We start from the raw sequence: 23,052 nt of genomic DNA, 5'->3' as shown, positions 1-23,052 counted from the left end.
AATGAAGCACTCTAGTTATTACAACGGCACCGTATTCAAACTACAGTATATATTATACAGCCGGGGGGGTTTCGATGCTTAGACATGGGCATGGACAAGGAGACCGCGATTACGCCTAGGGCCTCTCATACCAGAACCGCCCGAGCTGCTCCAGAGTAAGCTGATTTCTGTTTTTAGAGAGAGAGAGAGAGAGAGAGAGAGAGAGAGAGAGAGAGAGAGCCCTTCAGGAGTGACGAGGCTCAAGAGATTGCGGCCAAGTACAGACGGTATGAGAAAGAATACCTACGCAGGATCAACCACAAGTACTTCTCAGGATTAATGCTTTCGGGAGGTATGCTCTCTCACAGTGACTGCCAAAAATTATAACGTTTTTCATGTACAAATCAAAGCATTAGAAATTTTGTATCAAGATTTGACGTGACAATACTGCTATCAAATTCCTAGCACCAGAAGATAAAGCAATTACTAGTTAATGGTTGCCAGAAACATCTCTCATGATATATTCGGTGTAAATGAACGCAGTTCAAGGTTTTGCACTCGGTAAATCTTTCTCCCGGATTGCCCAATAGAGTTTAGATTTCCCTTGAACCAAACACAAATAATATTGATTACAATGGCATAAATACAACAAGGCAAAGTGTTTGTTTCCATTGATGAGGATATCCACAAGAAGATTTTGTTTGAGTGTCACAATGTTCAAAGTGTGGGACACCTTGGCATACACTTTACTTTGGCCTTAGTAAGCTGGTATTTCCATTGGCCGCACACATGAAAGCTTTTGTTGAGAAGTATGTGTGAGAATGTGCGCAGTGTTATGTCAATAAGGTTGGACGTCAAAGGCGTGCTAGACTCTTACATCCTCTGCAAATGCGCAATAATAAATGGAGTAGCATTTCTATGGATTGCCTCGGACTCAACGTGGTCATGATGCCTTTTGGGTTGTTGTTGACCGAGTCACAAAACTAGCGTGTTTAATTCCTACTCGCATGACCGTAAAGAGCCAAGAGTTAGCTCAGCTCTTTGTGGAGCATTTATATTAGTTGTATGGTTTGTTCGAAGAAATTGTTAGTGACCGTGATCCTAAGGTAACTGGCAATTTTTGGCAAACGGTATTCCACAAATTTAAACCCGCTTGGGGATCATCCTGAAACCGACGCGGATAAATCGAACACACTAATCAAACCATGGAGGATATGCTACATGCATATGTCTCCCACCGTCAATCTGATTGGAAATGTTATCTTTCACAAATTGAATTCGCTTATAATAGTACTAAGCACTCGGCTATAGGTTATAGTCCATTCATGCTTATGTACGGTTATGAGCTGAAACCATTGATCGCTACTAGACTCAAGGGAGTTAATATGCAATCCGTAGCGGATTTCTTGCACATGGAAAAAATGCTCATGATAGCTAAGGAAAGCATAAAGACCGCCCAAGATCATGCTACCTTTTATGCTAACCAACATCGATAGCCTCGTGATCTCCAAGAGAAGATGTGGGTGTATCTTAAGGTACCGAAGGATTCTGAAGCGATCCATACTGGTCAATGCTTAAAATTTTTCTCACAATATTGTGGGCCATTCCAAATTATCAAGAAGATAGTGATGTCTCCTACAAACTGCACCTACCCTCCAACATTATTGTCTATCTCGTGTTCCACGTTAGCTGCTTGAAGGAGCGGTTGGGAAAGGATGAACAAGTTGTTCCTTTGGAGGCGATCCCGAATTTGGAGGATATTACTCGCTACATTCCACTTGAACCCAAGTTAATTCTTGATGAGAGGGTCTTGAAAGGGTTCTTACCCAGAGTATTTGATGTGGAAGTGTCGATCTACGTTGAGTGCTACTTGAGATTTAGTATGATCGTTGAGGAGTCGTATTCTCAGTTTTATAATCAAGGATATTGCTAAGGACAACAATTAAAAATAAGGGGGGAAGTGTTGGGTCCCTAGACATTAGGATGGGATGTGCGGCCAAGTGTGAACATGACCCTATGGTTAGGGTGGTTCAAAAGTCCTATAAATAGGGTCCTAGGTACATTTGTGAGCCATCTTGTGTGATCGCCACACTTGGACTCTAGTCTTACCCACACACCCGTATCTATATAGGCTTGGTGGTATGGGACACCGACCCTTGTGGTAGAGGCTAGCTCGTTAGGTGCAAGCTCCCAGGCTTGGGGGATCAGGGTGACCTCTATGGCCTGGAGGTGGGTCTGATGTCCGCTCTCTATGCTCGTTTATGCATGAGTATGGCATATGTCATGTCATGTGTTCACGATGGATTTGTTGGCTAGGGACTAACATATCCGATCGGTGGGTGATTATCATATGCAATGTCCTTCCCTTGCACAGAATGTTTGGACTAGACCTTACAGAGTTGGGGGACTTCTCTTTGCCTTCTCGACGATCCTCTCAAAGGGTCGCCTCAACACAACCCAATAGAGGTTCCTTTTTTATCTTACTTCGTAGGGAGAGTGGGATGCTTTTAAATAAGACCAACACATAGAAAGAAGCTCAATATGTGCTTTGTGTGCCGCACCACAAGTAGCATCCGACTGTAATTACGTGCCTGACACAGAGGAGCTTGGCCCACAAAGTTGCTCAAGCACGAATTGCTTATGTTTGCCCTTGCTGCTCATGTTTGCCTTTCATTAGAAAAAACGCTTCAGTCTTTTGAATTAACATCAGTGCTTCTTTGTTAGGTGCAGCGGAATGATTGTTTGCGCTTTGCTCAAGATGAGTGCTCCGAACTGTGCTCAAGGTTCCTTTTAGTTCTTATGGAAGGGAGAGCCTTCCGTTCTTAATGGAAAGTGCTATGATCACAACAAAGTGAATGGACACCGTGCGTGCAAGTGAATGAGACCGAGAGATAGAGAGAGAAGAGAGATACGACACCAGAGACGACGTAAAACCCTCCTCCGAAGGCCCCACTCTCGTTGGCGAGAATGTTTTACTTATTGATTGCACAAAGTGGTACAATGATGATGCAATGGACTGATGCAACCTGGGACTATGTCGGTGACGACGACGGGGATGACGACGACGACTTTAGGGCTGAAATCTGTGGTCTTCTATCTGCTGAAAATCGGGGCTGTTTCGGTGTCTGAAAATGACTGTTTTGGCTGCGTTTGCTGAAAATGGGGGTCTTCTGCAACCAACTAGGGCTGAATCTGCTGCTGTGTTTAATGCTGGAAACGCTGCCTCTTCTGCTACAGATTGGCTGAAAATACAAAACGTTGGCAGATCTGGGTGTTGCTAGCAAAAACGCTAGGCTGTCTGGAAAACTTGGCGATGATGCAAGGCTGAAAAACGGCAGGGATCTGGGGGGTGTTGATGGTATGCAAAAACGCCAGGGCTAGGTGTTGTTGGGGAACAAAACGCTAGGGCTGAGTATCTGTGGCGATCAAGCAAATTTGGAAACGCCAAGTGAGGGAATGTCCGGCGATGAAGGAAAACCAAAAACGCTGGGGGTACTACTGGGGTTCTGCTGAGAAGGTGCCTGTTGAGCATGTGCTCCTACTGCCTCTTCTGCCAGAAAGTGCTAACTTTGGTTTGCTTATATATTTTCTTACCCAAATTGCCCTATCTACTTTTGTTGGAAAGTCACTTAAATTAATAAGTGAAAAATGTCAAAAATAGGTAAAATAGGCTAAATGCATTGGAAAAATCCCCTAACTGATTCTAATGGATTTTGATGGGAATGCTTATGATCATGCTGTGTGCAACCAAAGGATATGCATCTAATCTAAGTGACTGGGCATGCACGGTCTACAAATAGACTCACAAAAGTGCCAGATCACTTCTAATCTAGACTGACTGGACTGACTGAACCCTGATCATGCTGTAGCTTGTCCATGGACACATAGGGTTGGATGTGTCACGTGACATGCTTTACGTTGCAAACCAAAAAACCGAGGTGTTGATCCTCTTCGCATATAATAGTGTTGCCTCGGTGATAAAAATAGCCAGCTTTGCTGTACTAAAGTTGTTGCTTTTCTTATTAATTTATAGCGTTGCCAATTTTCATTGGCTCAAGTCTTCGTGCTATTAGCATTTGCTTAATCGACAGCAAATTAGTTCTGATCTTTTGCAATGCTTTGTCTACTTATAGAGCCACACACTGGGTCGACTTGATTTAGTTTTTCCATCTCCACGAATACCATCGCAATTATGATATGACCTACATACAGTACTTCTTTTTGGTGAGACAAATAGTTAATGTAATCAAGATGTCATCGAGAAATACAACAGTAAATTTATTCCCAAAAAAGAAGGGTCTCAAGAGATCATTCATCATTTGTTAAAAAGAAGCTTGAGTAAAACCTTAAGTGAGATTATAAATCAAACAGATATTGGCTGTAAATCTTTTCAAGAAATTCAACAATGACAACCAACAACATCACCACGAATTGTTTCATACCAAAATGTGGTGTTTCAACATGAAACGCTTCGCCCTCTTGGAAAGAAGATACAAAACACTAGACTGAAAGATCAATATATACAAAAAAGGGTTAATTAAAGATGAAATTATTAAATTACTAATGTTTCACCTAAAGGTCTTAGATGATGTGTTTCACCCGATTCAGGTCTCACGGTGGTGCTGGTGTTTAGGAAAAAGGTAATCTATTGAAAAGTAGCAAGATATCAGGAAAACAAAATGATAAGGGTCAAAACTCATAGCGTATCCTCTTTAGTATACTTTGTGGGGAGGTGAACTCATAGGTTAACTGATAGAAGTTTTAAACTCACATTATATAAGAGTGAGGGGGTGAAGCTGTTCTCTTTGAGCTATTTTTCTCTTGGATTTTATAAGCTTATCTTAGGAATGGCTGACCGTCTATTGCCACTTTGATGGCATGAATGACTACTTATGACAGAGACATACAAAGGGGGCAGATTGTTTAGAAGCAGATCTTTGAAATCAATCATGATTTCTTAAACAAGGGTAGTCTCTTTAGCTACATTATTTGACCTAGGAACAAGAGCTAGTTTAACCATGAATGTGGAAAACACCAATACAAAATCATGTGAAGATATGATGTCTTTGATTCAAAAGCTGAAACAACTCGAAGTGAAAATTCAATATCTACCCCAGGCCTAGGATAACATGTTCTCATGTCAAGGCGGATGATATAGAAATCTAGGCTCTCTTTGTAGTGAACAAGCTCGAGCTTGAGGTTTAGAACCATGTGATTCCACACGTCAAGTTGTTATTGCCTCGCTAGCCATGTACTCATGATCATTGTGCTGCATTGGCAAATGGTTTATTTGAATTTTGGACCAATTTTGCATCAACAAACTCGTGAAACTTTTGTTAGGCCATGTTGTGACCATTGATCGTCTTGCGAAATTGTGGAAGATCATGCTTACCAATTACTTTGGTACTAAAATGTGAATTCATGAACAAACTCAGTACCAAATGCATATTCACATGGCCCAAAGAGCTAGTTGTGCATTTGACAGTGGCACTAGATTCGTCTAATGCAAAAAAATTTAAGGAGACAAAAATCAAGCTGGGAGAATTCATGATCTTACTCTTTGGCGACGAAAAGGTGATTAGGAATGTGTTAGCTCTTCTCTCTAAATGATGAATGTAATGTTTATATTTTAACAAGTCAAGGTCAGATAGACAGTGAATATTGCATGTTGCCAATTTAGTTTTCACTTATTAATATTCTTCTCCTTATGGTGTCATTCTAATCTAAAATATTCTCTTGTTTTAGTTTGTATTTTTGTTTTTTTTTGGTTTATGTTTATCTTTTTTTCATTGTTGCTTTAGTTTGTTGAAGTATGTGTAACATTGGGAAAGTTCAAATAGTGCTGCCCTTACAAATGTATGCCAATATTTATGCATAGCAATTCTCAATAGTAATAAATCTAGTCATCTTTTTGCTTATTGTATGTCCATTGTTATGCATTTGATAAAGATATTTTATTTGTTTAGGTATCAAAAATTAATGTTGTGTTCTCTTAATTTTTATAACTGTCTATTAGCTCCCATTTTGTAAGTCTGGATCTTGCTTTACTTACAAAGATATAGAAATGTTTTGCATGATAATATCCATTGGCTTGAAGCTCACCAATGAGTTGAACATATGTCCATTACTATGCAACTTTAGAGACATTGAAAATTGACCATTGTCTTTTATTTTACTTTCCAACTTGTCATGTTCTTCTTAAGGAAATAACTAGGCCTATTGTCTTGCTTTGAGTTGCTTATGTGGAAAGAGTTCATTTGTGGGAAACGTATTTGTAACAAATATAACTTAGTTTTTGTTATTTCATCGATATTAAGCTGGCATGCTTATTAAAATTTGGTTGATGCAGATTCGGTGTTTGAAACTAGTGTTACAGTTGATGGTTTCGCCTTTAAAGAGAGCAAGTAGGTTCTTTTTCCATTTGAAGAATATAATCAGTCTTAGCTTTGAAGAGACTGAAGCAATTAGGTAGGTTGTGAATGTTTTTCTGGTGACAAGCTTAGGTGGTTCTGTGTGTATCCGTGATGGAAGCAGCATCTTGCTAAATTTGACTGTGGGTAAATCAGTAAGTGTTTTTGAAATTTGTTTGTTAGTTTTGTAGAGGAAGCTGCAAGATCATAAATATTGTTTGGTAGCTTTGCTTGGAGGGAGGTGGACTGTAGACCTAAGACCAAGCGTTTTCTTCTAGGCTTCATGTAGGTTGATGAACAATGAGTGCTTACTACTGTCCATGAGCCACTCATAGTGGATGGGAACTGATGAGGGGAGGGTTAGGCGAGGAAATGAAAAGGGTTTATCGAAGAAGGGGAGGTTTGTAGGAGTAGGGCTCTGCTTATCTTTGACCTTTAGGTCCACATAGATTTATGCTTGTGGAAAATTCATATGCTGACCATGTATGCTCCGTGGGTGAGAAATGTGAGGGGATGCCTCTTGTATATGGTTGTTACACACTTGTCATTTTTTGTTTACTCCTTTTATTAAGGGAGAGATGCTAGATGCTCTCACGGACATTGATCCTGCTCCAAACCGCACTGACGATAGTCTCATTGGCCAGTTTTTCTTGGAGTACTGGGATGTATTGCAAGAGCCTGTGTTGCGTGGATCCATGCTTTATAGACATGCTTTGTTCTGGATCATTTTATTTTGGAGTCAGGACAATATTTTCACTGTCTACTAGGCAGTGGAGTGGGCCACACGGTCAGGAGAGCCTATTGCTATTCTCCTCTTGCTTTTGAGAAGTTATAAAACCGGGTCGATTGGGGATTCCTTGAGGGGATTGCGCAACAGATGATTGTTGGTGTGGCTGCCTGTATTGATCTGTTGCTAGTGTTGTAAGGTGCAGCGGAATGAATGTTTGAACTTTGCTCAAGATGAGTGCTCCGAACTGTGCTCAAGGTTCCTTTTGTTCTTTTGTAAGGGAGAGCCTTCCGTTCCTTTAGTGAGAGAGTGCAATGGACACAAACAAAGTGAATGGACACTGTGCGTGAAAGTGTATGAGACTGAGAGATAGAGAGAGAAGAGAATACGACACCAGACATGTGTAAAACCCTCCTCCAAAGGCCCCACTCTCTATGGCGAGAGGGGTCTACTTATGATTGCACAAATCTCTACAATGCTTGGACTTGTCGACAATGTCAACGACGATGAGGACGACGACGAGACGGCTGAAATCTGAAAACGCTAAGGGCTGAAATCTGCAAATCTTTATCTGTTGAATTCTGACTCTATGTCGGTGACAATGTCGATGACGACGATGCGACGACGACGCGCTGAAAATGTAGATGCTGAAATCTGCGTTTTCCGGGCTGAAACTGTAAACCTTGCGGAAATTGACCGTGTGGCGAGGAACTGCTGTAGGAAGGTGAGGTTTGCGAGGTTCGGGACTTGATCTGCGATGTCTAAAGGCTGAAAACTGAAAACGTTGATGCTTCTTGGTGTTCCATCGCGGTGAATCTGCAAAACGCTGAAGTGTGGTGCTGATGCAAAAACGCTAGGGCTGAGTTCTACTGCTAGGGAAAATCCACTAACGCTAGGGCTGATGTCTTCTTGGTGATGAAGCTTGCTGATGAAAACGCTAGGGCTAGGGTGTCTTGCTTGGAGGAGAAAACGCCACCAAGAGGGTTCTTGTTGAGAAGTTGCCTGTTGAGCTTGTGCTCTTGCTGCCTCTTCTGCCAATTAGTGCTAGCCTAGGTTTGCTTATATGCAAACTTACTCAATTTGCCCTACCTACTTTCCAACAAAAGTCACTTAAAAATAATAAGTGAAAAATGTCAAAAATAGGGAAAATAGGCTAAATGCACTAGAAAATTCCCCTGAAGGATTTGGATGGATTCTGATGGGAATGCTTATGATCATGCTGCGTGCAACCAGAGGATATGCAAAGGGAAAATAGGCTAAATGCACTAGAAAATTCCCCTGAAGGATTTGGATGGATTTTGATGGGAATGCTTATGATCATGCTGTGTGCAACCAGAGGATATGCATCTACACTAAGTGCCTGGGCATGCACGGTTTGCGAACAGACTCACAAAAGTGCCATAACACTTCTAGTCTAGACTGACTGGACTGAACCGAACCCTAGAACACTTCTAATCTAGACTGACTGGATTGAACTGAACCTTGATCATGCTGTAGCTTGGCAACAGACACATATGGTTGGATGTGTCACGTGACATCCTCTCCTTTTCAAAGTGAGGTACTGGTATCAAACTGTATGGCGTCGAGGGAGATCGCCAATAGCATCCGGAATCTTGGAAGGGACTCTTTGACGGTCCACTCTGATGTGTGGGTCGTGCAGTACTTGAACTTCATAAAGGTCTGCAACGCTTGCTTCTCTGGGCCGCGCCGAAAGCGACAGTCTTCTGTGGCTCCTTCGATGCTTCAACTTCGTCTAGAGTCATGCTTCTTCCTTCTTCAAGAATCTCCATGGCTGAAAATTCTTGAAACCATTTCCAACACAAAACCATGAACATACCTATTCCATGTAAAGTGAGTGGAAAAAATCTTGTCTTCCTCAAAGACTGTGTATGCAATGTAGATGAACAAAGAGACGGATTGCCAAGCCATTCATCACACACACGCAAACAATGAGATCGAATCTTGTCTTACTGATCTAAATCAATCAACTATGGCAATTCACAACAGAAATGCTCATGCTTGGTGCTCATACTTTCATGTGCTCTTTCTAATATACTGTCATGCCAAGGAAGAGACATGGAATGTGTCTTCCGTGAATGCATACTTTTCAGCTTTTCATGAACAATCCGCATACATTCGTGCTCATTCATGAGTGAAACGTGCTCAACGTACAATATGTCATGCCTAGGAAAAGGAATCACATAAAGACGCTGATTAAAATACAGGAAACGATCACGAATGAAACATTCGAACAATGTGTGCTGACTAATCATGCGAACACATAATACTTCCTGTGAGGGTTCTTTGGACCTAGGCTTGAGAGCCAAGATCGGTTCTTCTTGAAGGGGTTCTTTGGACCTAGGCTTGAGAGCCAAGATCGATCCTTCGTGATTGATCGAATCTGCAACGAGGTTAGCTTCGCTAGAAAAAGCATCAACTAACACATCATCCTTATGAACAATCACAGCATCTTTATGCAAATCATCATGCTTGTGAGAAATCACATCTTGATCATGCAAATCATCATGGTTATCATTGTCATCCAAATCATCATGCTCATCATTATCATTCAAATCATCATGCAAATCTTGTGTGTCGTGCTTGGGAGAAGAAGGGAGTGAGAGAGGCTCCTTTTCCTGATTCTATGCAAAGTACACCTGCACTTGAGAAAAAAGTCGCCACAACTCTTCCATGTGTTTCCTCGTGAACTTAAGAACCAAAGACCACAAGAACCCACAAGAACCCAAGACTTCAGTGGATGGTCATCACTCGAAGCGGAATGGATACTTCGCTTGGAGGTGATGAGCATGAGAGAGGCGAAGAAGAACCAGGAGATTTTTCCGACTCTCCCCCTTTCCCATCTACGCCAAGGATTGCACTAACTCCTATGGAGGAGTTGGAGCAATTGTTTATGGAAAGAGAGTTAGAACGCGAAGCAAGAAAAGCAGAAAAAAAGGCCTCCGAAGAACGAAGGGCAGCCATAGATCGTGAATACAAAGAAGGAATGGCAGCCATAGAGCGTGAGCACGAGCAAGCACGCTTGGAAGCCAAAGAAAGACTAGCAAAATTTGATCGCGAGAACAACGAAAGACAAGCAGAATATGATCGCGAGAACAAAGCAAGACAAGAGAAGCGCGACCAACTTGGGTTCTTGGGTTCTTGGGGGTCTTGAGTTCTTGAGATTCTTGAGGGTCTTGAGGTTCTTCGTTCGCTTTCAAGCTGTGTTAGAGAAGGATCTTCTCTTCACCCGAGTTCTGCTCTTTTCCGCGGGCGCACCCCTTGGCGGCCTTGCGCTCACACCAAGGTTGCTTTTTCCCACCTCACGTCGATTGGCCGACCGCTAAGTGCACGGTCCGCTCTTAATGAATGAAAAGAGACACAAGAGGAGGTTGGACAAGCCCTTCTTTCCTGGGATTCCTGTCACTCTTTAAAAACACGATTAGGAATCGATACGCCCAAGCGCACTTGGGTTCGTGCGATCGCAACGAGCAAAAAAATTTCTTGTGATTCTTGTGGTTCTTTCCTTGAGTGATACAGAACACTGCCAAAGCTCTGATACCAATGTAAGGTGCAGCGGAATGAATGTTTGAACTTTGCTCAAGATGAGTGCTCCGAACTGTGCTTAAGGTTCCTTTTGTTCTTTTGGAAGGGAGAGCCTTCCGTTCCTTTAGTGAGAGAGTGCAATGGACACAAACAAAGTGAATGGACACTCTGCGTGAAAGTGTATGAGACTGAGAGATAGAGAGAGAAGAGAATACGACACCAGACACGTGTAAAACCCTCCTCCGAAGGCCCCACTCTCTATGGTGAGAGTGGTCTACTTATGATTGCACAAATCTCTACAATGCTTGGATTTGTCGACGATGTCGACGACGACGAGACGGCTGAAATCTGAAAACGCTAAGGGCTGAAATTTGCAAACCTTTATCTGCTGAATTCTGAATCTATGTCGGTGACGATGTCGATGACGACGATGCGACGACGACGCGCTGATGATGCAGATGCTGAAATCTGCATTTTTTCGGGCTGAAACTGTAAACCTTGCGGAAACTGATCGTGCGGTGAGGAACTGTTGCAGGAAGGTGAGATCTGCGAGGTTCGGTACTTGATCTGCGATGTCTAAAGGCTGAAAACTGAAAACGTTGATGCTTCTTGGTGTTCCGTCGTGGTGAATCTGCAAAACACTGAAGTGTGATGCTGATGCAAAAACGCTAGGGCTGAGTTCTACTGCTGGGGAAAATCCACTAACGCTAGGGCTGATGTCTTCTTAGGGATGAAGCTTGCTGATGAAAACCTAGGGCTAGGGTGTCTTGCTTGGAGGAGAAAACGCCACCAAGAGGGTTTTTGTTGAGAAGTTGCCTGTTGAGCTTGTGCTCCTGCTGCCTCTTCTGCCAATTAGTGCTAGCTTAGGTTTGCTTATATACAAACTTACTCAATTTGCCCTACCTACTTTCCAACAAAAGTCACTTAAAAATAATAAGTGAAAAATGTCAAAAATAGGAAAAATAGGCTAAATGCACTAGAAAATTCCCCTGAAGGATTCTGATGGATTCTGATGGGAATGCTTATGATCATGCTGTGTGCAACCAGAGGATATGCATCTACACTAAGTGCCTGGGCATGCATGGTCTGCGAACAGACTCACAAAAGTGCCAGAACACTACTAATCTAGACTGACTAAACTGAACTGAACCCTGATAATGCTGCAGCTTGTCCACGGACACATAGGGTTGGATGTGTCACGTGACAAGTGTAGTTGCCATTGAAGGTTTTGTTTTATGGCATTTTGCACTATCTTGATGTGTGCAACAGGGCTGCCCATTGCTTCCTACTTGTTCTTGTTTTTTTATTGGCAATTTTTACCTTCTTGCGGGGTCAAATTCTGCAGGCCCGTGGGTTAAAGATGCCTCTGCCTTTGGGTGTGGAGCGGGATTTGTTGAATTAGGAGAATGCAGATGATACCTCTCATAGTCGTCGGCATGGACATACAGATGTGTGGTGAGACATGGAGAGGCCACTTGTATCCATGATCTCGCTAAGGCCTCGGTCTCCCGTGGGATCATCCGAGTAGAGCTGGCTGCCCCTCCTCTGGTGGTGGAGGCTCTTAGGAGATCAGTGGCGTTCATGCACAGCTTATGGGAGCTCTTACGAGATCAGTGGAGGCTCTTATGAGGTCATTGGCATTCATACACAGCTTTTGGGAGCTCTTACGAGATCAGTGATGGTTCTTATGAGATCAGTGGCATTCATACACAGCTTATGGGAGCTCCCACGAGATTGTTATGCCCAGCTGGCTCTAGAGCATAGTCCAAGGGAATGGCCATTTCGGCGTCTGTTCCCATTTCTCATTCTGACCCTCGTTCCCTCTAATAATGGTGTGTATATTGTCACAAGGAATGGAAATTTATGCTGTTCGTGTTCCCCGTTCCCGTTCCCATTTTGTGTTCCCTTATGACTATGCTCTAGAGTCCTCATGGCACTTGACAACACAAGGAGATACATCATATGTTTGTGTGCATAGATGGCAGCTTGGTACGTGGTTTCTCTGTGCACAAGCTCCCCCCCTTTCAGTATTCTTTAGATGCACCCCCTCTCTCTCTCTCTCTCTCTCTCACGGAGGGAGGTCACTAAACTAATACGATAGGATTTGTTTTAGTTGGATACCTCAGAGTTACCCGGAACGCGGAACGGGAACGGCGACGGGCCTCCCTGCGGAACGGGGGAACGGGAATGGGCCCGGAACGGGAACGGCGCGGAACGGCAGGCTAAAAAAACACCCAAATATTTTTTTTTTTAGCGTTATGTGGTTGAATACAAGTAGTATTAGAGTCCTTTGACTCTAATACCCACAAAAAACACGATTCGAAGACCATTTAACCTTATTATGACTTGATTGGGATGTGAGGCGCCCAGAGTACATAGCCAGATGAACAACATAGCCAGATGAACAACAATGAGCAAACACAATGCCCATAGTACATACACAATGCTCTCAAATAATTGCAAGAGTAGTAGTCAGAGATAACACTTTGGAATTAATTATGGCTAACATAGTAACAAGCCTCAAGGGCCGCCAGCGGCCAAGGTGCTACAAAAAAACCAAAGGGGGGCAAAGTTCAAACCAGACTTCAGTGACCACAATACCAAAAGACTGAAGGTGACAAATACCATAAAGATGCTAGTAGCTACAAATGGCAAAGAGGGCAAGGCTCAAGCAGCCATACAAAAAGGTGGATAAATGGCAAAGACTCAAGACTCAAGAGCCACTAGCCTGAGAGGCCTCCCAATCCGTAGTAGCCGGCTGTAAATCATGCACATCCTCCCATTCCTCATCATCGAGGTCTAGGTCCGGCTCGATCTCAGCCACAGATGAAGTACCTGGTGTTGGTGGATGTGCATCTCCACTCGCCTGAGAAGCCTCTTGCTCCATCTCCCACTGTGTAAAAGGGTCTGTCTGTTTGTCTGTACTCTTGCAAAGCATTTTCAAATTTGCGCTGACGAAGACAAGATCATTAGCCTTCTCCACTCCAAGCCGATTCCTCTTCTTGGAAGCAATGTGGCTAAAGGTACTCCACAATTGCTCCAAGCATGAGGTACTAACTGACTGGCTGAGAATACGGATCGCCAATCTCTGAAGCTCAGGGCCATCATAGCCATAGTCCTCCCACCAAAGCATTGAACCTATTTTCCTGCGATCAATCTGAGCATCTGGACTGCCAAATGACCCTCGCATCTCTCTGTACTGTCTCAGCTGATCTCTGACAATGCGTCGCCCATCTCTGTCTAGAACCATCTTGTTTAAGATCTCTGTAAATTGGTTCATGACTTCCCTATCTGTCTCTTGCCCTGCACCTTGGAACTCTGGATCCACCATGTACGCTGCCCCGTGTAAAGGAGAGGCATATGAATTCCACCTCGAGCTGCAAAGCGCATGGATCTCCTCATATCGCTCTGCGTTCGGCTCAAGCTGTGCAAGCTGCTCAATCATGCGGTCCATTGCCTCATAAATCTTGTCAATGCAAGGATCCATGCCATCCAGAACTCGAAGCAAATGAACCACCGGTTTTACCTGTGCATCTAGACTCTTGAGCTCCTTCCAGAACTCAAGATCCTCTGCCTTATCCTTGCACAAAATCCTTGCAACTGTCTTTGCATAGGGGGAGGTGGTGAACTCATCACTGATGAAGACCATTTCGGACCGCATTTTGACATTCAGACAGCCTGCGTACAAGAAGAAAGTTGAATGCGAAGCGGGTATCTGAATACTTTAGAAGCACTTTGCCGCCCGACCTCTTGAGGTACTCACTCCGAACCAAGTTGTGATTGTTGATGAAAGTAACCATCTTCACTGCATCAGCAATGACTGGAGCAATCCAGTCTAGCTTGCCGATGTCTTTCAGAAGGTTGTTCAAGCAGTGTGCCATGCAAAAGCACACTGTCACATGCGGATAGTGGCCCTCTATGATAGCTGTTGCTGCCCTGTTTGATGCCTCCCCATCTGTGACAAAGGCCACCACGTGTTGCTCACCGATGGTTTCTATGGCCGCTGTCCACTCTGCAGAGAGGACATCGGCGGACTTGCCACTCTCAGTGGCATCATGAGAGTGCACAAAGTACATCTCTCCACTGGAGTATGCGACGAGACCATGGATAGATCTCTTCCTTGTATCGCTCCACCCGTCAGCAATGAGGGAAACGCCATGTTTTGCCCAAAGACGCTGAATGTTGAGGGTTGCTTGCTCCACGATAGCCTTCTCTCGATCGAGCAAGGTGGTTCGGAGAGCCTCTGAAGATGGCGGCACATAGCCGGTGCCATACTCTCCTATCTGTTGCACCATGACTTTCCAATACTCCGACCTATTTCGATCAAACATAGAAGAGGTTAGTATCAAAAAAGTGGAAACGACGATAACGGAAGAAATGAGAGAGAAGATTGATGAATCATAAAACAATGTACATACCTCGCTGCGACAAATGGGATATGGTCGTGATAGGAGAATCGGGCCACGGCCGCATCCACTCTTCTTCTTCTTTGGGCAAGTGGTAAGGGTCTTTTGACGAAGGACCTTTTGAAAGATGCACCGGACATGAATCAATATTTGCGTCTGGCTTTATGGTTGAATAGAGAGCCCTGAGAGAGAGAAATCAAGAAAGTATGTGCCAAAAAATAGCCTGAATATTTTTATATTTTAGAGGAAACCCAAGTAACTCCTCATACTACAGTCATAAACGTAGAGCTCATTACCTCATTTGTGTTATTCTAAGAAAGAAATATTGCATGAGATAAGTAAGGCCCCTTGACATGTCCATGTGTCAATGAACTAGACTTTTTCTCTTAATCACGGGCAACATAGCTGTCCAAAATGGAGAAGGAAATGGGAGAGCCATCTATTGCAACGGGGCAGGAAACTTTGATAACCAATCTACCAAACTTCAAGCTTCCTCTCCTTCTTAATGTATGTAGCCATGATAAACATATTTTCTAGCACCATAGAGAGAGATAAAAGAGTCCAAATGTAACCTCATCTCAACATTCCCTACTATAAAAGAAGCATTCTGCAATTTTTTTTAAAAACACATGGCACATGCAATTCCTAGCATTGTGAGGTATAGATAGCTAGAGAGAGAGAGAGAGAGAGAGAGAGAGAGAGAGAGAGAGAGGGAGAGTGGTCAAGAAAATTTGTGACAAAAACTAACCCCAAAATTTTCTATTTCGAAGGAAACCCAAGTGATTCCTCATATTAAAGTGGAAAACGTAGAGCTCCTTACCTCATTTACGTTATTCTGAGAAATATTGCATGAGACAAGCAAGACCCATTGAAACTCTTTCTCTTAGCATAGTAGTCAAAAATGGAGAGGGAGCTAGGAGAGCCAATCTATTGCAACGGGGCAAGAAACTCTGATAACCAATCTACCAAACTTTAAGATTCCTCTTCTTCTTCATGCAGGTAGCCATGATAGGCACGTTTGGTAGCACAATAGGAAGACCCCATTATGGGGCAGGTTTTGAATGTCATACGGGCAATGCTAATAGACTTGTCGATGAGTCTTGATACCTAAGCATACTATTTCAATGTGAATTGGGAGAACCAACCTACAATATTTGGAGAAGAAATTGGAAAAGCCAGTCTACCACATTGGGTGAGAAAACCAACAAAACCACTCTTACCACACTTGGGTGGTTCAACCTTTCTCTCCTTCTTCATGCAAGAACCCATGAAAAATCTGTTCTTGATGTCATAGAGAGAACCAATGATAGGAGATGCTAAATAACCTTCAAGAAGTCTCACAACTGAGTCTTCAACTCCAATGGTGTCATTTCATATTCAATTTATCCTATGACGTCTATTAAATTTAATATATCTTACTGATAGAAGAAGTGGGAGGATGCATGAAACGAAAAGCAATAGAAAGGATCTATCAAACAAGCCTTGAACTCATGCGCACTCTTTATTCCGTCCTTGGGTATAATACTCGAATTAATATGATGTGTTGAGGGTATTATATGTTTGCATTTGGAAGTTAGTATAGATAAGGAACTTCCCTACCTTAAGTACACTACTTTAATTAATACTATGATGTATTGAGGATATTTTATGCTTGCATTTGGGAGTAACTAAAATGATAAAACTTATGCACTCATTATGAATTTAGTGTTTTCTCTATTGCTTGACAGAAGCATTTATGAGGACAAGGGACACATGCCTTTGTCTTCCTGAATCTACAAGTCATTCCTCTCATGTGCGTGCACGCCGAAAGGTTGCACGAAATTATCGATTCTGGGGTTGTTCAAGTGTGCGTTTTTCTTTTTCCCAGGGCTGGCTTCTCCCATCCTTTGGCAGGTTGCTGTGCTGAAATTTTCAGGCACCTCTCTTTGTTGGCCCCTTTTGCTGAAACTCTTCACTGGCTGTTTTATACGTAAGGCCAGCAAGGCATTTAAGCTATACATGAAACTCAATTTTAATGATTTAAAGTGGTTGGCCAGCCCCTCTACATTTTTAACCTCATGTGAACTCACGCTTTCAAGAGAAACTCTTTAAATCCAACTCACGTAACACAAAATGAGCACGCAATGTAGACTAGCTAGCGTTGTCACTCTTTGCACACGGTTCTCACTCTTCACACTGTTCTCAGCCAAATCTCTACTCGCGTTGACTCTCTTCCCCTTTCTTGCGTGCAGTGCTACCCAAGCCAATGGAGGACGAAGAGTTCTGGATACCCATTGTGTATCTCTTATATATAGATGAGATTCCTCGTTGAAATCTTGCCTGAGAATTCCCCTATGCATGAAGTGATCATGATTCTAGATTTTCCTACTTAGAGCCGAAAGTGATAATTATCCCAGGACCCAGATCCTTCTACTCTAGAGTTGGTACGTGTTCCAGAGCTGATACCTGTGCTAGAATCACTTGCTCCTGAAGTATAAGCTCTTGCTCCGCTCCTGAAATATTAGTTCTTGAGCTTATTTCGAGAAACAATTACTTTCTCTGAGTAATCAGCATGGCTCACTTGGAGCAGTTGCAGACGCAAACCTCTTCATTGACTTCCCATCCTGCTTCTCGGACGACTCATGCTAGGTCTCTACTATCTTCTTCTGAAGCTTTTGTGGATGAACACGAAGAACCGGACCCAACTATTGAAGTAGACAATCGTGAACTTCAACTTCTCTTTAAAATTTTTAATACTGCACAAAAGAAGAAATTGGATGTTAAACTGCTCGAGCCTTACAATGGTCGATGCGCGACAAGTGCATGATGGATCAGGTTCAAAATGGAAGTCTACTTGTTCAATACAGATTGAGTAGAGAGCAAAATGGTTGCACTTGCTAGTTCTCTGTTGAAAGACACAATATTTCTTTGGTGGCAATGATGGGTTGCTGGTGGCAATTACACACCTTGGGAGAAATTCTGGCACGCTATTCGCAAAGAGTTCGAACCTACTAATGCGGATTTTCATGCTTGGTTCTCTCTCCCCGTCTGAGCCAGACTGGTTCCTTGGCCATGTATATCACAGAGTTTCAGAAATTAACTTTGGAGATAGAGAATCTTAGCCCCTTTGACAAACTACATAGTTTCATAGATGGGGGCTCGAGCCAACCCTGAAGGACGATGCTCACAAGTATAACCCTACCACCTTGGATGTTGAATAGCCTATGTGGAACGTCTTGGCGATAATCGCCACCTTACAAGGAATTTTATTCATGGTGACCAATCTTCAAACAACACTCGCTTTTCACAACACTATCATAGAGAACGCTATAGCCAAAGTCAGTAGTAACAACCTCAATTCAGGCAGCAAGCAATGGTGCCTTACTCAACTTTAAGGTTTTACTCTCAGATCGACATTCTCAAGACAGATCTCCTTTAAATGTTCCACTTGATCGTGGTAAAGAACGTGATTTCCCTCAAAATCGACGTTCCAATACTCAACAAGGCTCTTCGTCAAATACTTCTTCGACTTTAAAAAAAGGATGGATTATGTACAATTTTCGGTGGTGAGTATAGATAGTATAGGTGTCCAAAGAGACCAAATGTGTCTAATTTAAGAAGAAATTCCAACGCAGAAACAACGACATTCCAATACTCAACATAACTCTTCGTCAAATACTTCTTTGACTTAAAAAAAAGAATGGATTATGTAAAATTTTTGGTGGTGAGTATAGATGGTATGAGTGTCCAAAAAGACCAAATGTGTCTAATTTAAGAAGAACTTCCAACGCAGAAACTTCATCAAATTCCAAGCTTCTGCTGAGGATAAAGGAAAATCTCTAGTCAATACAATTTGTGTCGAGATTGAGACTGGCCGATTTGAGGCATCTCAATGGAGGCAGGGTTGAGCGAACTATGTCATAGAGAGCCAAAGATAGAGCTCCATTGTATATGCCACTGTAAAACATTCTATGAGATACGTGGACGCTTTCACAACCTCTCTAGAGAGGGTTTCAGGGCCTCTATATACAGTTATGAGATATCAGGATCAAAGATATCTTGGAATCTTATTTTTTTGGAAATTCAGTGACATTGAGCAGGGTTTCTAGGAGAGAGCGGCTCATAGACTGGGAGACACACTCAGAGACATATGGCAGTGTTCTTTGATCCAGAAATTGAGTAGAGATGAGAGCAGTCAGAGAGGAGGGACAAAGGGGATATCACGAGCAGAGGTATATTGAGTGATCGATAAGCAGAACTGAGGAGATCAAGCTTCAAGGAGGCCAAGGATGAGGGGATGCTCCCATCGCCGGAGGAGGTTGCAGCAGAGGATCAGATCTATATTGGCGAGACATGGGATATGCCTTGTGCAGATTCTCGAGGACATCAACACGAATCATATGTTCCGACTGATGCGAGCCATCTCTGGATTCTGGTACACACATGAAGGGAGAGTGTGCACATAACATCGTGTAACCTCCAAAGCAATTTCATGCAGTGTGAGTGCTCTTCAAGTCATCTTTCTTTTGTGCACCGCTCATTGGGTCAGCTTCTCATCTGCGATGCACACTTGCAATATGATAAGATTCACAGGTGTCTGAGGGCTACGGAGATGGTAAAAGAAAGTTTTATGAGTTTTGCATAAAAAGGAGTAACTTTTCTCACATGTTATGGGCCCTACCAGGAATATCCTTACATGTGCATGGAACTTTATGGTGTATGCACAAGGACAAATGGAAACTTGGCTCAAGAGAGGCTTGGTGCCTGAATTAGTAAAGTCGTCATCGAGGGAAGGATTTAATGCGTTTTCTTGATCTAAGGGTTGCTGTAATTTCGTTGTAATTGGTTATTATTCCACCCCCTTTATATAGAACAACTAGGAGCGTAGGCTTTTACGTCATAAGATCTGTATTGTCTATTCTTGTGATGGATTTTATCTTATTTCGCTTGGGCATTTAGGACTGCACCACTCAAGAAGTTTGTGGAGGGGCCAAGCGTTTCTGAAGATAATGGAAGAGCTGACACTGTGCCAGCGCCATCTAGGAAGAACAGCACCAAAAAGAACTGATCTCGAACTTTGGATTGGTAAATGCTCCATCCTTACCTAATGCCTTGAGCATTGTCCCCTTAAAGATTAGGCTGCCTCCTTTACTATAAACCATCATATTACGCCTTATAGTCTGTGTTGTTCCCTCAGCATACACCAGATGTGTTGTGCTTGGGTAGATCCCATAAGGGGCCTTCCACTACTTCTAGCTAAGCTACTTTACAAGCTGCAGTAAAGTCTGAGAATGCATTTGAGGAAAACTAATGGTAGTGCGGGTGTCTTAAGGATCTGAAGTTCATTATGTAGTCTCTTATAATTCCCTAAGGGGGAAAAGTAGAGCAAAAAAGGTCACCACATGAAGTATACCTTGTTAAAGCTCCTCCACTTCATATCAACTCGCATGTTATGCCTTAGGCTTATTCAAAGAATTATGAAGCTATATCATTTGGGAGGTGTAAAGAAAAAGCAGAAAAGCATATTGAGAAAATATGGTATAATGCTTGCTTTTATTTAGGCATGTCATTGCTTGCCAATTGACTACATATATACAAAAAGCAGTCTAGAGTATACCATAAGGTCAGCACAAACATCATATATTATTGTTGCAGGCTACAATGTGTAACAAGTTTGAAAGTTGGTGGTGCCACTTGGCATTTTTGTGTGATGGGTTGTTTGCCCTTGCTTTGATGTTGTTGCCTTTAATGCTGTTTGCTCTGGTCTTTGATTATACGTGGGAGCAAATTGCTTGATTCACATGTTGCATTGGCTTTTGTTCTAATGGATTAGGTTTTTCTAATATGTTGCATATGGCTTTTGTTCTAATGGATTAGGTTTTTCTAATAGGCGAAGAGCATACATGGTGTATATTGCTAATTGTAGATCCTTGAAAGCCATTAACCCTTGTTTATTGTGTCCATCGTGTATGCCAACACAAGGTTTTTTAAAACTAGAAAAGTTCCATTGATCATCGTGATCGTGTACTTAAGACATGGCCATTTGCGAAATGTTGAGAAAGTTGAAACTGACAATCATTGGTTCAGATCCTACAAGGTTTTCTTACACAATCAAAATGAAATAAGTGCACATCTACTATCTTCTTCTTTTCTTCAAATTCATCGTGGTAATTTCTTTCAAATCCATTAGTAAATTCATGAAATGATTTTAATGCCTAAACTTCGAAACGGACGAATACTTGTCGTATACATATTGATTAGTTCATCAATTTGTTCTTACTAAATTCGAATAAGGCTAATCTATGGGGTTTGGTTTCACCTACTTGGTTGAATTGTATTAAACCTAGAATAAGGTCCATCTGAAATTTGACCTAATTTTCGAAACTAGTTTTAAACAACTTGTAGTGTTAATAATTAGCCGGTACCAAAGTATGGATAAGTGAGGACTTAACCCCCGCCCAACTCAAAGTCAAGAAGCAAGAACTCTCCATGTATGCTTCTAGCAAGAGGTCCAGCCATGTATGTTTTGTCAATCCCATAGGACGTACATACATGGTCATATTTGACCTCCGAGGACATTAAAGAAATCTCTCTCTCTCTCTCTCTCTCTCTCTCTCTCTCTCTCACACACACACACACACACACACACACACACACACACACACATGCGGATAAAACTAGAGGCTCGTTTTCAATTTCTTACCCTTGCAGCCATGTTAACTTAACAAGCTTTGTAGTAGTCTGGTTTATTTTTGTTCAACTATCAAAGCTTTTATGAAATAAAAGAAACCATCCAAATCCCTTGCCCCCTCCCTTCTCTTTCTTTGAGAGTCATTTTTTCTTGCTATCAAGGTGGATACAAACAACTTTAGAGCAAGGTTATGCATCTCTACCACATAGTGGCAAGGTATATCGGGCACATTGATGTATCTGTTAGGAAAATAAGACGTAGCTAAATAGATTTTTGAGTAGATTACTTAATGGAGAGAGAGATTTCACACACAAGAGATTATAGAGTAGAGAGAGAGAGAGAGAGAGAGAGAGAGAGAGAGAGAGTACACCCGATATACGTGGTTCACCCAATGTGAGCTACGTCCACGAGAAAGCAGCCACTCAATAGCTTTAGCACTTCAAAAGAAGAAATAGTTTACAAAGGGATTAAACCTTTGATAGAGCTTCCGCCTTGCTTCACTCTCACCACCTCACATTCACCTTGTTGCATCAACTTCACACTATGAAATGTGTGTAGAAATGGCCTCCTTTTATAGGTCAAAAGGGTTGCCCTCTCTTATGAAAGACAGCCATGTGTAGCCGCCCTTGTGCGAATAAGTCCAAATCGGACCCTCCAATCCGCTCATGTGTGGTTGCCCTTGAGAAGACAAGTCCGCTTTTGAATTCGGCTACCGGTCACCGGTCATTGACTTCCGACCACCGGCCATCGACCAACCGACCGGTTGTTTTCCGACCACTTTCCGGCTACCGTCCGGCCATAATATTCCGACGAAAAAAAGTCTCGGGGGCTTCCGTCCCCGAGGCCTCTAAAGTTGCCCCTGATTTTTGTCCGTGAAAATTTTGGTTTCCGGTGAGTGATTTTCCTTCACCTATGATGGCTTCTCCTCATAATGGGGGCCTTACAAATGTGCACTTTTGCCACAGAAAATTACAAGGGTAAATCAAGCTCCATACTTAACAATCTCCCACTAGGAGACTGATCTCCAAACCAAACTTGTGACTGCTTTCCATTCTGGCTTCTTATCTTGGAATGCCGATTGAAGATGAGCAAAAGCTCAACTTCTCCTTGTTGACCACCTTTGTAAACATGTCTGCAGGATTTTCACTTGTATGCACCTTTCCTAGCTTTAGTTGTCCCTCTTCCAAAAGAGTGCGTATGAAGTGATATCTCATCTCAATGTGCTTTGTCCTTGAATGAAAGGCTGAGTTCTTCGCAAGATGGATAGCGCTTTGGCTATCACTGTACAAAACACAATTGTCTTGTTTGAATCCAAGC

The 23,052-nt window shown here is 42.5% G+C and overlaps 1 protein-coding gene across 2 annotated transcripts; it reads left to right on the top strand.

The window, feature by feature from the left end:
* Positions 1–21,152, top strand: LOC147440071 (uncharacterized). Of its 2 annotated transcripts, XM_086484471.1 has the most exons (5): positions 1–155; positions 228–331; positions 6,329–6,383; positions 20,004–20,129; positions 20,922–21,152. In XM_086484471.1, the coding sequence occupies exons 1-4, from the start codon at positions 85–87 to the stop codon at positions 20,110–20,112; spliced, it is 339 nt and encodes a 112-aa protein (XP_086340597.1). In that variant the 5' UTR covers positions 1–84; the 3' UTR covers positions 20,113–20,129; positions 20,922–21,152. The 2 variants fall into 2 exon arrangements, with proteins under 2 accessions (XP_086340597.1, XP_086340596.1); XM_086484470.1 differs by lacking the exon at positions 20,922–21,152 and having other exon boundaries at positions 20,004–20,806.
* The last annotated feature ends 1,900 nt before the right edge of the window (positions 21,153–23,052 follow it).

This window comes from Adiantum capillus-veneris, chromosome 16 (assembly GCF_014529385.1).
Source record: "Adiantum capillus-veneris isolate H3 chromosome 16, ASM1452938v2, whole genome shotgun sequence".
NCBI lineage: Eukaryota > Viridiplantae > Streptophyta > Polypodiopsida > Polypodiales > Pteridaceae > Adiantum > Adiantum capillus-veneris.
The sequence above is the reverse complement of the archived record's forward strand: the minus strand, read 5'-3'. Positions and strand labels throughout refer to the sequence as shown.